The following is a 16,072-nucleotide window of genomic DNA, read 5'->3' on the forward strand; positions in this document are numbered from 1 at the left end:
GTATGCATTGCTGCCCTCGCAACAGCAAATTACAGTACATCACTGCTGGTAGCTTCTTTTGTGGATCAACAGCAATCATTTAAAATAGTCTTGAAAAATAGTTGGAGATAAGCTTGCCATAGAATTTGTCTGCTCCCAGCTTTTAATGAATAATGAATGTGAAGCAGAGAAGAAAATATCTGGGTACTTTAGCAGCACAGCATGATATATTTTGGATGAAAGGGTCAATTTGTCACTGTTCTGAAAATGCTTTAAAAGACCACACTGAAAAATGATCATGTGAAGATCCAGCCACGTGCATTAGGAAGAACAAAAGGCTTCTAATTACATGTACTTTTTTTAGTTGTTGTACTCTTTTTGTTTGTATCAAAGATCTTTAAAGCAAATGTGAAGTCTAACACAAATATATTTTACGTGCTCCCTCCCACTGTTCTATAACATACAAAACAATAAAACCTGTGTAATACTTACCTATCAAAACTACAGGTTATGTCCAACTGCTGGTACCTGAACAAGAGATGTCACTGGGATGCCTGCCCTTTGTTAAGGATAGTTCAGGCAATCGTTAGACCCCACCACTTGCCAAAAAGCAATTGCTCTGGAACTATGCGGTCTATTCACTAAGCTGCCGTAGGCAGCCGAGTGACTAACCGACCCCAAGAGAAGTGAGCCGAACACTGTTCAGCTATTCACTTCAGGCTGGTACGGCTGATTCCAGCCGTATATTGGCTGAAATCAGCCGTACATCGGGTGGGTTTGTGTGGCTTCTGCTATTGGCTATTGCAAATTGAAATAGCCAATAAGAATCTAGCTATGCACTCCTATCGAGCAGAGTGAACCTTTCTGGGAGATAGTGTTTCTCTCCCAGGTGGCCGGGAGCCTATTAGACTCCTAGAGCGTCCGGAGGAGGAATGACAGATGGCGTTCCTGGTTACCAGGTAACCAGGAACGCCATCTGTCATTACACACTGAGAACACGGAGAGGCCGCTCTCAGTGTGTAATGACAGCGCCCCTGGTTAGCTGGTAACTAGGGACGGCTGGCTGGGCCCAGCTGTCAGAAGCAGGCTGTCGGCCGGCCAGTTTCGGCTTTCACCTCGGCTCAGTCGAGCCGAGGCATATGCCTTCGGCTCGTCTGAGTCACTCGGCCGACTTCGGGAGCTGTACAGGCTATACTGAGCTTCGGCCCCAGGATCAGCCGAAGCTATGGCTAGATCCTTTGGCAGTGTAATATCCCTGCAGGGCAAGCCTTGGATCACAGCTGCGGAGTGACTGTAGGAAACGGTATTGTCAGCGAGCGGTCTCTATCATACTCTCTCAGCAACTTAGAGATTTGAATGAGACCGGTAACATCATGTAACCGTTGTTTTTGGATTACGAGTATGCAATCGTAATTAGAAAATCAGAGTATAATCTAGTGCAATCTGCCCTAATGTAGCACCACTTAGTTGGAGAAGAATCAGGTAAGTATTTACAGTTCAAGTGAATCAATTGTGTGGTAGTGGTTACAACGTATAACACTTAGCTGACTACAACAATTCCTTCAATAAGCAAGGCAATCCCCTGACAATCTGCATAGAGGTGAATAGTCATTTAACCATAGGTAATGGCAGTTTAAGAGAGGCTTCAATAGGCTGGTTACATGAGAGGCTGTATCACATGCAGCATAGAGGCAGAGCTGTGCCACTGTCAACCAGGGTACTTGCGGTTCAGAGGCTGGAGGCGAGTACAGGTAGGTTCTCAGTCCTTCCTCAGCAGTGGGGTACTAGTGGTGCCAAGTGGTAGGGTGTTAGGTTCCCCGTTCAGTCTGCGGATGCAGGAACGTGAATCTTCAGCGTTCACTGTCACTAACAGTAGGACGCCGAAGATTCGTCTGGTCGCGGCTTAAGGAGGCTTGTGCGTGTACGCTGGGGGGAGGAGCTAGGTTACGCTGTGCGCGTGCTCGGCCCCGGATCGCGGCCCCGCAACGATATGGGGTAAGTCTCTTACAGGCAGCTTAGGGAATAGACCCCTATGTCTGGGTTTGTGATGAAGACACCAGAGGGAGCCCGGAGTACTTCATTATTAATGTTATACAGGTTTTCCTTGCTAGTGTAGATAGGATGTACCTCTTCACCTCAGTAAGTGTCTTGCCTGGCACTCCATGATCTAAAATAGAGGGTTTACCACTGTGCAACGAATGCAGATTGCCAGCTGAATGATTTGGAATGGAAATTGACTCTCTAGCTTCTTCTTCTTGTGTGCAAGTTGCCACTTTTATACTCCCACAAGAGCAGGCAAAAAGTACAGAGCTAGTGCTAGGCTAGTCTCTCTAATTAGGAAGCCTATTTCTAATTAGCCTATTAGGAAGCATGCACTGCACACACTAAAGCATGAGAGCACCCTGTATGAAATATTAATTTGTTGAAGGGTTTTAAGAATTTAGGAATGTAAAAATATAATACACATACTGTATATATAAATGTATACATTTTCAAAATACTAAAATAAAGAAAATTTACCAAAAAACACTATTTTTATCATTTAACTAAAAAAGGCAACAACCTGGAAATATGCTTTTCGATGGCTTATAACCTTTTTTTTCTACATTGCCTTTAGACATTGCTGAAAAACAGCGCAATGATTGTGGATTTTTTTTCCGTACGTGCGGTGTAGTTTATACATCAACACACCTGCTGCTTTATTAGGATCATTTATTTTGTGTGGGTAGGAATAAACTAGGAGCACAGATATATTGAGTGAATATTGCCAGAAAAACAACTTCATTATTTCAACTTCAGTATTTAATAAATGACACCCAAAAACCATGATCAAAGTAAAGCAAAACTGCTTTTTTTTGTGTTAACCCCAATAAAAATGCCCCATTACAAAAACAGTTTTGCTTAAAGAATCCTGTGAGAAATGTTATTAGAGATTAAAATAAAAGAACATACTTAGAAGGGTCTAAGTGTTTGACCAGTAGGAGTCTTCCATCAGCTGTTGAGGAATACATCTTTAAAAGGGCTAGTGTCATTCTCTGAATATCAGGGATCTCTGACGACAGCAATGTAAAGATCTGCTTGCGTATATTACTTTGGGTGATAAACAAGTTCTGGTTCTCTTCTGTAAAAAAAAAAAAAAATACTTTAGGGAATTCTTGTCTTTAAATTCAGTCTGAAAAATACACCAAAACCAGTGAAAGGGTTTTGTGACAGAAGAATACAGCATATTTTCAGCTGCATTCAGTCATTTGAGGCACTTTAAATGCTTCTGCCTAAGCTGCTTCCAGCTGATTTGAGCTGCTTTTATGTTATCATTGACTTGCTTGGGAAGAAAAGCAGTTCTTCCATACAACAACTGGGAGAAGCAAGTCTGTAAAATGCAACTCATACAAGTTCGAATGCAAACAACGGCCAGTGTACACAAGCCAATAAAGTTTAACTAAAGCCTAAACTCTTTCCAAAAGCAAAATGTTTTGGCTTTAGATTTGCACTAGAAATGTACAGGAAATGCATACTGTTTTTTTATTTTAAATGTTATGTTCAGTAATAAAAAAAATGTAATTTCTTTGGAATCAGGAAATCAGTTTTATTTTAGAGACACTCAAACACATCTGTTTTTACAATTTGTAAATTACTAGAGGTTCATTTAACTGTTATATTTTTTAATAGCAGCATTGTTCTAGGAACCACAAGATAAAAATGATACAATATCCATTGTAATTGGAAGTTTAGATTTGTTATTCTGCTTGCATTTATTGAAATACAGTATATCTTCTGCTTTTAAGAAAAGTTACACACATTACTACAAAAAGGCAACATATAAGAAATGGTAAGCTTAATAAGGAAGTAATGAACAAAATGTCTCTAAGGAAAAGTTGAACTTAGTGAGGAAATAGCACCATATATTGTTATCGAATTACCATTTCCATTGCAGACTGCTTGCCATAATGTGAGAACTGAAATACAAAGATCTGAATCTATGGGGTCTGCTTGTCTGGTGGTAAGGCTCCTAAAGTTAAAGAAAAATAATCACTAAAACACAATCATCAAAATAAGACACATATAAGTGACATAACTAAAAGTAAAGAATACAATCCCTAACAAAATGGAACTAGACAAAACTAAACTAAACTATTACTAAACTATTGCTAACACACCACAGGCCCGCCCCAGCTGCAAACATCACACGGCACGCCTAGATGGCGTGTTCTATTGCGGCAGAGATTTGTTAGGGAAAGGAAGAGATGGACAGATCGATTGGAGAAGCGGTCTGGGAGTGCTCGTCAATATTTATGGTCAGCAAGTACCGCTTGTCATGTCACCCCTTTGCGCACTCCACTCTCTATTTTTTTTTTGGATGATGAGGGATGTTTCCTGTGTGTGTGGACTTATCTACCACCAAGCTATCTAAAATGGCTGCCTCCGGTCTTCCTGATGAAGTCTTGTCGAAAAGCATAGAAGGTTGGATCCACTGCACATCGATACATGATTTGAAGATATTATGTACAAGATATATACAATTTTTACAAAACAATTGATTGACATATTTATTGAATTATCTATGTACAAAATGTGTATGTGTGATCCAGGGAGGTACTACACTCATATAGAACACCATGTAGCAAACTATTTTTGGCATGTGTTTGAACCTCAGTGGTATTTATGACAGTCGTAACATATCTCATTTTATAAAATAAAAAAATGTTTTTTGAAAGAAATGTAATATTCCTATTATATTGTAACTCTGTTTGATTCCTGTTAAAGGCACCTTAAAAGCCCCATACTTTGTTTGTGTTGTTGAAATAATAAATTGAGGGGTGTGGTGTCTCGTTCTCTTTGGTGATTCAAAATATTTTGTTTAATCTAAATTATAACTAAATGTAAAAAATACTAAGCGGGTTATTCACTTACCTGCCAAAGGATCTAGCCATAGCTTCGGTCGGACCGAAGTGCTGCTGTACGGGCTACTCACAACAGCCTGTACAGCAGCCGAAGGCAGGCAAATGGCTCGGCTGAGCCGTAGTGACAGTCGAACAGTGTAGTGACAGCCAAAACCGACCGTTCTCCCCCCAAAGGACAACAGCTGGGCAGAGCCAGTCGTGATGTCATGCTGGCTCTGCCCAGCTTTTGTACTGTAATGAATGATCTGTCATTAAACAACTGTGTGGAGTCTGCCCAGTTGTTTTCCTTTGCCTGGGACCTGCTGGAAGACTCTGGCAGGTGCCGGACAAATCTAAACAGTTGTGCAGAGCTAGCAGTGATGTCACCACTAGCTCCGCCCAATTGTTTATATTTTGCCGGCATCTGTCAGATTCTTCATTCTGCGGGAGTTCGTCGTGTGCGGTCGGGTCGGCAGGCATCTTTTTAAAATTATTATTATTTAGTTATTATTTTTATTTTTTATTTCGCCAAGTCGTTGTGGTCATGGACAATGCTGGACATCATGATTGACCTTTATGTTGGTGGATCCATTTTTTTTAAGTAAAGGTCAAAAATCCTTTGCTGCATTTTTATTTCAATTAAAGGATTTTTGATTAAAGTCTGGACTTTTTGTTAACTTTTATTTAACCCTTTAGTGACCCTTTACTCATTCACAAGGGGGGCCGCATTTGGGTGCTCCTTTATTATAGGCATATCTTGAAGTGAATAAGCCCCTCTGCCCACACCCCCACAACTAACACCCCTGGCGACCCTGGAAAAGCACCCTCTCAGTGCGGAGGGCATGTGGCCTGGTACGCCCACCCCCCCTTTCCTGCCCCGCCAGGCCTGTGCTCGGATCAAGGATCTAGTGGGGAATTTTAGGGGGAACCCATGTTTTTTTCCCCATTTGTGGGGGTGGGGTCCCTGCTTAAAAATTGCTACTAGACCTTAAAAGCCTGGTATTACTTTGGGAGGGAACCCCTTTCACTTTTTTTATTTTTAACTTTTGGGTCCCTCCTAACTTCCCTACTAGACCTTAAGAGCTTTTCTTTTTTTTAAATAGGGGTCACTCCTAACTTTCCTACCAGACCAAAAGGGTCTGGTATGATGTGGGAGGGGGACCCCATGCTATATTTTGTTTTCTTTAAAATAAATTGCATTATTTTCTTAACTTTTTACATTTTTATTTCGTTACATTTATTTAAATGATTTCGGTGGCATTCGGCTGTTCACTTTTGCACCTATGAGAATAGGGGGGAACGGCAGAGAGTGAACTGCCGGATCTTTGGCTCAGCCGATCCAGATGTTGGATCGGCTGAGTCAACTGTTTCTGCACTTGTGTGCATGAGGTACGGCTGATTTTAGTCGATGCCTGAAATCAGCCATACTGAGCCGAAGTGAATAGTCAAACGACGTTCGGCTCGGTTATTCACTCAGCTGCCTTCAGCAGCTTTGTGAATAAACCCCTAAGTTACTATTAACAGCCCAGTTCACATAATCCACCTTTAAATTGTTCTGAGCAAGGTATGTGTATGGAAAAACATAAATTGACTCTATATTATGAATGTACAAGGTTTACCTATCATTTTCAAATCAAAAAAATGACTACTCAAAATGAATATTTCACATCTACATTTTGCGTGGAGCGGAGTTATTTAAACTAGAAATGCATGTGTTGGGCTATCTCTTGCTCAGAATTCTCACTGCACCTCTTACCTATTGATAACTGTGTTTTCCCCAATGATACTGAATCCATTACTAGTTCTGAATAGAGTTTGTGCTGTACCTGTATGCAAAAACAGAAAAAAAGGTAAATTAATGAAATATTATAGTAAGGCATGCAAGGGATAAAATTCAGTACTAGAAACAGTTTTTGCATTGAGTCATAAGGTTATTGTCCTTTAAAATTTACAAGTGTTAAATAAGCTAATAAGCTCCTAATATGGATCAGGATCTAAAAAAGCAGCAAAGAAACACCCCTACTTGCTATATGCATATTATAATGCTATAAATGGTGGCCATGCAGTTAAGCTGAATTATTAGTGGCGGGGTGCCCAATAGGTCGGTCGCGATCTACCAGTCGATCGCAAAGATATTTCTGGTAGATTGCGATTGCAAGTTCAATTTGGCTACTCCGTAGCTGCTGCTGGCTGGGTGCAGTTCTCTGACTTTGCCAGCAGGTGGCGCTCAAGAGTCCAATATATCCAGTGTTCTTTAGTGATATGTGAAATAGGTAAATCCATATATTTAACTACTCAAATTCATCACTGGGCTCCCCTGTAATAGCGTGTTGCCTTGTAGTGGTTCCTTTTTTTTTACATTTTATGTTGCATACTATACTTGGGAGTAGGCACTCAGTAAAAGGAAAAATGTTGAAAGAGAAATCTATCCCCCCCCCCGCTAGTCATAACTCTTCAGAATTGAATGACAGCCATCATCATTTAACACACTTTCACTTAGCCTTGGCTGTCAATGACCTGCTCCCAACCTGTGACTGGACAGTGAAACAGCACTCTCTGTCACTCTGCTTTCTCCTGCTATCAGCATGCTCCTTGTCAGCACATGAACTGCTTGGATCTTTAAGCTGCTTCTTTCTCAAGTCTGAGCTCTGCTGTACAGCTAATGCATTTCAAATTCAGTCGCTTACTCTGTTTGCACTGAAAACAGGATTTAATGTAATGATGTATTAATGAATACAGAACAGCATAAATGTGTGTCTTTTATATGTAATTTTACATTTTGACTGTAATGAATTAACTGTACATTGTTTAGGTAATTCTGTTATTTTAATTGGAAATGTATCAGTTGTTAATGCTTTCATGTTATGCATCTGTTTGATCATAGGTGATGATTGCTTTATAATGAAAGTCACACTAAACTAGGGAATACTAAAAATAATGTCACTGTAATGCAGGGTAAAATAGTATTCCAGAATCTAAATACAGTTGGCAAAGCAATTCATAATTTAAACTGGAATCTAAGCTAGTTATCGACTAGAGTCATCATATAAAGTGGCAAAAACAATCTTTGCCCTGAGCTAGAATAGACTCAGTTAAGTAATGAATAAAATAGTGGAAATAGCTTACAGCCCTTCACAACATCAGCCAGAAGCTGTATTCCTCCAGAGTAATAGAGTGGAATTTGATCTTCTTTAGAGAGTCTTTGGAGTAGTTGTATTACAGATTTTGCATTTTCAGCCCCAGCCTCTAGTTCCTGTAAGGCATTCTGCTCTTCCTTGTCTTTCCTCTCCTGGAAGTCCACCTCATTCAAGTACCCTGTCAGAGGGAAAGTATCTATTAATACAACATCCCTGGGACCACTCGTGGAATTCTTAATCCAAACTCACACACTCAAGCCAAACATGTTTCTGCACACGTCCCTTTAGCGCCATAACGTTTTTCTTTATATTTCCTTTTTCAGTTAAATAAGTTCTGACTGCCAGCAAGATAATTCCACAGGCTGTTCCTGTCCTAGGGTGACAAGGCTCCTTCTGCACAGCTGTGACGTTTACCTCCTAACTTTCCCACCTCCTAAACTTTTCTGTTTACTGGATCAGGTATATGGCAATTCAACAAAATTACTGTATTTGCCGGCGTATAAGATGACTTTTTAGACTTAAAAACATCCCGCGAAAATCGGGGGTCGTCTTATACGCCAGGTATACAATCCGGCGTATACCATATTTAGTGTGCATTTAGCAACCGACCTGGTCTGACATGCCCCATCTCTGACATGCCCCATCTCTCCCTTTGTCAGCCCGCTGGATGTGCAGATAATACTGTATGTACGGTAGCTTCGGCTAAATACAGTATACCGCGCTGAGCTAATCACGGCGAGCGATGTATTCCATTAATGAATACAAAGCCTGCTTGGATTGGCAGAGGTTATGTACATTGCTCGCCGTGATTGGCTCAGTGCGGTGTACTGTATGTAGCCAAAGCTAACGTACATACAGTATTACCGCACATCCAGTGGGCTGACAGATTAGCCTCCCTGGGGGTCTGATTATTTATTTTTCCTTCTTTGTTCTATTCTTTTTTCGTTAACTTTTAAAATTCCCGCCGGTTCCGCTCCCTGCGACGCGGACGCTCACAAGGGGTGGAACCCGGAAGACGGAGGACACAGCGGAGATCGTGGACAAGGTAAGAGATGCTACGCTGTAATCCCGAGTGTGGCTCGGGGTCACCGCTTATGGTACTGAAAATTAACCCCGAGCCACACTCGGGAATACCGCCAAGGAGGTTAGTGGGTGTATTTAAACATTACTTTGGACTGTACTCGTCTTAGACGACGAGTATAGCCCAAAACCTATATTTTAAAAGAAAAAGTAGGGGGTCGTCTTATACGCCAAGTCACCTTATACGGCGACAAATACGGTACATCAGCTTTTTACTTTGTATTCTTTAGCTTCAGAATGGAGCTGGGAAAGTGATTTGGGAAAGGTGCAAATAGGTATTCACTGTTCAGTGGTTTGGATGTACTCCATATGCAGAACCAAATGAAAACCAGGTCTATTTATTGGCTAGCATAGCTGAGTTATGGGAATTTGTTCTATGTGTTTTTAGTGAGCTTTCCCTTCCAAGCACACTTCTCATTTTAGTTAAAATTTGATAAACTTCTTGCCAGTGCATTTTATTTCCCATATCTAGTACATGCACATTAAAGAATCTTAGCTGCCCTTGGCAAGTATGTGTCTCTCCTGTGTAGCTGTACTCTTCAGCTACCATTTTGCTATTATGCAGTAATGTATCTGGGGACCTTTTTGGAGTCCTGCAGGAGTGACTCTAATGTTTTAAGTACTTAACACATACACATGATTTATATGGTTTCAAGTATATTGTATAATTAACTATTGTCACCTGAACAAAAAGTAATTGGCATATACTCTGTCTGTGGATAAATGAGGTTGTCATTAAGCTGTTGTCACCTTTATGCAGCCAAAAAGGTAGGCTGCTGAATGCCATTTGAAAATATGAATACAAAGAAAAAAAATATTGTTTCCTATATTACATACTCAAAATTCCATAAAGGAATCATGTACAAATAAGAGAAACCTTTGAGAAAGAATTGCAATCCATGATGGAATTAAACAAAACTATATGATAAAATAGAAATATAACAGCAACCTATAAACATTACATTGCCCTTTTTAATGACAGTTGACCTTTACAAAAATGAGCACTGCTGGCTGTGAGACAGTTAATATAAACACATTTTAAAATCATAGATTAGATTAAGCTTCAACCTATATCTATTTTTCATAACTGTGAAACTGACCTTATTTCTTCCTCCCTGGGATATTAACTGACCAAGCTTTTACTGGCTCACACATAAGAGTGGACAGTATGGAACAGCCTCAGGCTTAGCTTAGCATGCGGTACGAATGGATATCTCTCAGGCTTCTCATAAGAAACAACATCATGTCAGAATAAATTAAGGATTTCAATGTTGCATGTACACTGTGCATTAAATAACATAAACCTTGCCCGAAATGGATATTTATATAGAACTAGACATAGATGCAGCTATATATAAATGTCTAGTACTAATGACCTGACATTTTCAGACATTAATGCTGCACATTTGTATAGATCAACAGTAAATGTAGTGTATATCCCATGCTGCTCTAAATGTTGGTACTGTTATGGTCTAATAGATTCTCCCATTTTAGTAAAATTCTGTATTTTCTGCTTGTCTTCAAGCTAGTATGCATTAGGCTTTACACCAGCGACTGTTTATAATTGCACTAAAGTATGCCAGTGTACTCTGTGCTAATAGAATAGAGAACAAAGCTTACTGCAATGTTTACACCGACTTTTATTAATTCCTATAACTAACACACCCACCTCAGGAATGCACTGCTTGAGCTGAAACATCTAAAGAAAACGTACCTTTTCCTATTTACATCCTACAGATTTTATTAAAGATTCTCCTTTGGTAAAGGCAGGTATGTTCCTTATTTGTTTTCACAAAACTCTATCTGCGTACTGCAATGGCCAACATGCCTGCAGCATGAGCTGCACATATACCTTGGCCACATACAAATGCCCAGGACTAGCCCTTATAATGAAGACAAGGCAAGATTCATACATGTTTTATAGAAGTCAAGGGATCACTAAGCACATGGCTGTTATGATTCTTATTAGCTTAGTAAAAAGAGGTTATTGTAGCATAAGGCAAAAGTATAAGCAAATAAATTGTATATATGATTATGGGAGACCACATGGTCCTTTCCATTGCTTAATTCCCTACAGCAGCCAACTGGCACAATTAGATGTTAGGCTGGAGCAAAATTAATGATCTGAATCTCTTGATACTGAGAAATGTAACCACTCGTTAACAGTTAACTGCTAGGCATAGCAATTGATCACTAAGCAGATGAAACAAATGACTCCCTATGGAGAAAACTACACAAGAAATGTGCAGCAGCATCCTTTAGTAATCAATCGCACATAATTAGAGCATTGGACAATCATGTGAACTTGATCATTAATAACTGTTACTTCTGTAGAGTTACTACTTAATAATGTGTGCCAATTTGTGGCCATTTTATTTAGTGAAACACATATAACCTGTTGGCTTACCTCTGTTGCCTTGCATTTCCCATGTTGTGGGAACAATTCTCACCAGAGCTGTATCCAGACAGAGTCTGTATGTTTTCTGTGTGTACTTCCTCAACCCAAATACATACTGTTAGGTTGACTAACTTATACTTAAAGTTCATGATTAAATTGTGTATCTTTGTGTGTGTGTGTGTCTGTGCTTATATGAAAGCTGTAAAGACATTGGGGGACATTTATCAAATCTAGAGCAGATAAAATCTGGAGCAGTTGCTTATGGTAACCAATTAACTTCTCTTGTCAGTTTGTTCAGTTAAGCTTTGAAAATGAAAGAGAGAAGCTGATTGTCATGGGCAACTGCTCCAGATTCCAGTTCTGATCAATCATTGTATATTTCGCTAGGGCACTGCAGCATTTCAAAGCTGTATATGTTATGTGATGAGAGGGAAGAGTTAATTCCCAGTGGCACAGTGATAGCAGGGTATATACAGAATGTTCTGGAACAGAGATGATTTACACTTCACATAGACCTCAGTAAGCTCAGTGTGCAGTGGGCCTCAAAAAAAAAGAAGCTTGACCTTCAGTGAATCCCACCTTTGCTGAAGGGGTTATGGGGTGATAATATCTTCCCCCCGGTGATATGATTATCCTACACTTGCTATCCATGTAGAGTTGCTATCCAAATCAGAGAGTATATTACTTTCTATTAAGGGTAGTGATGTTGTGCAGAACAGCATCTGTGTGAAGAGAATAATAAGGGGCAGACAATAAAACATTTGTTTTGCTCAAGCCCCATTAATACTTTCAGTGGCATCCTGATAATTACCTATTTGTATTAAAGACAACTATTATATACCTTTGACAAGTTTCATTTTGCTAGAGTCAATATCCATGATCTTCTGATACCATGTTCTTGCCTAGGGAAAAGGAAAACAAAAGTTAGTGTGCCAAAATTTGTGTGTTTTTTTTATTGCCTCTAAAACTTACTAACTTGTGAAGGAACAAGGTAGGGCCTTCTTAAAAAAGATGGTATTTGCAGGTCTTACTTCCCTCAGGTGTCTGTTTGTTCCTTTGTGTCAGTCCATAAGCCATACTTCTGCACTGAAATGACACACTAGCCTGAAATGGCTACACACAGTTTGGAATAGGTGGCTCGATAATATTAGGCTGTATCTGTACTATAACCATTCTCAAAGTGCAGTTGGCCACATGGACATAAAGGAATAATTTGCATGGCACCACCCACTAACCTTTAATAAAGAAAAAAAAGGTATTTGTTTATCTCTCATTAAGTAAGACCTGCAAATACCTCCTGATTTAGGAAGACTCTTCTTTGTTTCTCATTACTTCAGTGGAGGGCTTTCTGGGTACTTATAGACCACCATGCCAAAACCTGTCTGGTTGTTCGGATTTATAAAGATTTCATTAAAAAAATACAACTTTTTACATAAAAGAACAATACATAAAATTTTGGATCAACACAAACAATTCAGAAGCTTATTACAACTCAAGACGGTTGAAAGTAAACCCAAACAAATGTGAAGGCTGGCATTGCTGACCAATCCTTTTGATAATGCTAGCTGCCGAGCTATCATAATAACCAAATAGCTTCATTACATTTAGTCATGAGCTAGAAACAATTGAGCAATTCAGAGCAGGCAAGCCCATTCCCCCTGCCTCCACTCCTCTACTGCTGTTTCCCTGGAGTTTTTTCACGCCAAGCTTCTTCTCCCTTTGGCCAGTGGGGGACCCTTGATGATGTAACTCCTGTGCATGTGTACTGGAATTGCATTACCCCAGCACCCAGCAAAATGCTTGGAATCTTACAGATGCAGTAGCCTATGCTTGCAGAGCTGGGTAACAGCTACAACCATCTACACAAGCTTCATTACACAGACTTGTATTGGAGAGAAGGTGAGGGAGTGTGTCTGACCATATCTTTCACATACTGAGAGCAGTATGTCTTACTCTAGTGCCTACTGAACTGCACAGTCATATTTAGACAATACATACAAAGCTGATATAACAGCATAGTGGAGCAATAAAGTGAAAATGGAGGTTGTCAGTACACATTCAGCATCCTCTGCATGTTTGCACTGATTATAATGGATGCACCATGTATTAAAAAATATTTTTTTTTCAGATGTCATGTTCTATCTCAACATCTGATATATCTAAATCCTTTATCTTGACTCATAAACTCTCTATTGCCAGTAGAGCTCAAGAATGCAACTTCAAAACCCTTTCCAGATGGTACCTCTGCCCCTCCCATCTTCATAAGATCTACCCTCAGGTCCCTGACTCTTGTTGGCGCTGTCACTCCCATCCTGGGACGATGCTCCATATCTGGTGGACCGGCCCTGGCATATAAAAGTTTTGGTCCGCTGTTTTGGACACTTACGACTCCCTTTATGGTTCAAGGACTATTCGAACCCCACAGCTGGCCCTTCTTTTCCATGATACCAGGATGCATTGCTTCCTCTAAAAAGGGATCACTCCGCTTTTTCCTTGTGAAAGCTAGGACGGTCATACCGAGACATCGGAAGTCCTTGGTCCTCCCGACCATGAAGGAATAGGCTGAAGAGATGTACTTCCTTTGTCGGATGAAAAAACTCACAGCTAGCATTCACGATCGCCATCCCCAATTTTATGAATTGTGGAGTGTATGGCTGCACTTCTGCACAACCGACAAGTTCCGCTTATTGCTGTCAACCTAACTATCTGTAGCAGTTAAAATGTGTGCCTCCTTTGCTTTCTTTCTTACCTTTTCCATTGCTCTAGATGCATTATGGGTATTTTTGCACTGTGCAAATGCTGACCAAAGAGTACTTTGTTTTCCTGTATCGTCTTATTATTTTTTTATATATGTATTAAACTTCTAATAAACTTTAATCTTTTAAAAAATATATTTCTTCAAAGAAGTAAAAAAGATAAGCAATGTTTAAAAACTTACAATAATTAAACAATAAAAAAGTTTCTTTTTTAAAACAATAAACCATTTTTTAAAAAGCTTTAAATAATGAGAGTTTTAAGATTTAATTTAGTACTTTGAGTGCATTTAGCACCTTCTCTTTGGAACTACCATATGTAGGAGGTTTTAATCAAAAGTTCATTTTTTTAAATTCTTATTTCTCCACTCAAATTAAAAAGAACGGTGATTACAAAGTTAGAGATGCTTCATTAAATATGCATTGCCTTGTAATGACAACCAAGTGTTCTGTAGCAATAATTTGTTATTAAAGTTTTACTTTGATATTGTTGTACATAATTGGGCTTGATTTAAGCTCCCAAGAATAATATATAGCAATTCTGAATCATATTAATCACTTATGTACAGATGAATACATTTCCCTTCAATAGTAATTAGAGGTGACTTACTGAAAATTGAAAACACAAAGAAATGTAGGTCATTTTTCTTTTAAAGAAGAATTTTAGTCAGGAAAGAAAGATTACATATACAGGTGAAACTCGAATAATTAGAATATCGTGCAAAAGTTCATTTATTTCACTAATGCAACTTTCCCTCCTTATGGAGGGTGTCAATGATGCACAACTGTCAGGTCAGCAGTCTTTCCCATGATTGTGATTCCTACTGAACCAGACTGAGAGACCATTTAAAGGCTCAGGAACCCTTTGCAGGTGTTATGGCTTAATTAGCTGATTAGAGTGGACGATGCACGATATTCAAATTATTCGAGTTTTAACTACATATATATATATATACATACACTGTATATATATTATACTGAGTGGGGGAGTTAGAATTTTAACATGTCACAAGTTTAGATGTTTTTCTGACAATTACACTTTAAACAGCTTGGTTTCAGTAGGACTTACCTCCTCAAACTTTTTAAGTCCAAGAAAGGCTTTAGCCATGTGGACGTAGGCCTTCAGGCACTTTCCATCACACTGAAATATAAATATAACAAACAATATTTTCACTTGTCCTATGTAACATATTAGGGATGTTCATATAGCAGTGCCGATACTTAGCATTTTCACAACAACTACCAGGGTTGCAGCGGTTCCAGCTGGGACCTAGCTCTGGAGCTCCACCACTGTCCTGAAATCATTAGTCTGCATTGTTTTAGAAAAACTGTCACATGACACTAGACAAAAATGTATCAGTACTTGTATCTGTCAGTAGTTGGGCACGTATCAGTACTTGTAGGAATGCATAGCTAGATTCATATTGGCTATTTCCCTTTGCAATAGTCAATAGCAAACTAGCTATTGTACCCGCCCTCTGCTGCTGTCAATCACCAGAGGGGGACCTGATGGAGAACTGTAGGCCCCCACTGCTGATTGACAGCGGCAGTGTGCGGGTGCAATAGCTAGTTTGCTATTGGCTATTGCAAATTGAACTAGCCAATAGGAATCTAGCTATCCATTCCTATGGTTATTTTTTTTTATTCTGACGGCAGCCAACAGCTCCGATGCCAGAAGAAGAAAAAACCCGAGCTGGGAAAGGTTTACTCTGCTCGATCAAGCAGAGTGAACCTTTCTGGGAGAAAGTGTTTCTCTCCCGGGCGGCCAAGAGCCTATTAGACTCCCAGAGCGTCTGGGAGAGTAATGACAGATGGCGTTTCTGGTTACCAGGTAACCAGGAACGC

At 39.6% G+C, this 16,072-nt stretch overlaps 1 protein-coding gene across 1 annotated transcript in view; it reads right to left on the reverse strand.

Moving 5' to 3' along the window:
- The window catches only part of TTC12 (tetratricopeptide repeat domain 12), a 101,115-nt gene that overhangs the window by 43,904 nt on the left and 41,139 nt on the right, over nt 1-16,072 (reverse strand). The window contains exons 6-11 of the mRNA XM_018572060.1: nt 15,297-15,368; nt 12,316-12,376; nt 7,986-8,174; nt 6,616-6,685; nt 3,900-3,988; nt 2,932-3,100 (exon numbers count right to left, since the gene is read on the reverse strand). Of these exons, the coding sequence (XP_018427562.1) occupies nt 2,932-3,100; nt 3,900-3,988; nt 6,616-6,685; nt 7,986-8,174; nt 12,316-12,376; nt 15,297-15,368 (650 nt within the window). The remainder of the gene's footprint in view (nt 1-2,931; nt 3,101-3,899; nt 3,989-6,615; nt 6,686-7,985; nt 8,175-12,315; nt 12,377-15,296; nt 15,369-16,072) is intronic.

This window comes from Nanorana parkeri, unplaced genomic scaffold (genome assembly GCF_000935625.1).
Source record: "Nanorana parkeri isolate BGI_ZX_2015 unplaced genomic scaffold, ASM93562v1 scaffold1922, whole genome shotgun sequence".
Classification (NCBI taxonomy): domain Eukaryota; kingdom Metazoa; phylum Chordata; class Amphibia; order Anura; family Dicroglossidae; genus Nanorana; species Nanorana parkeri.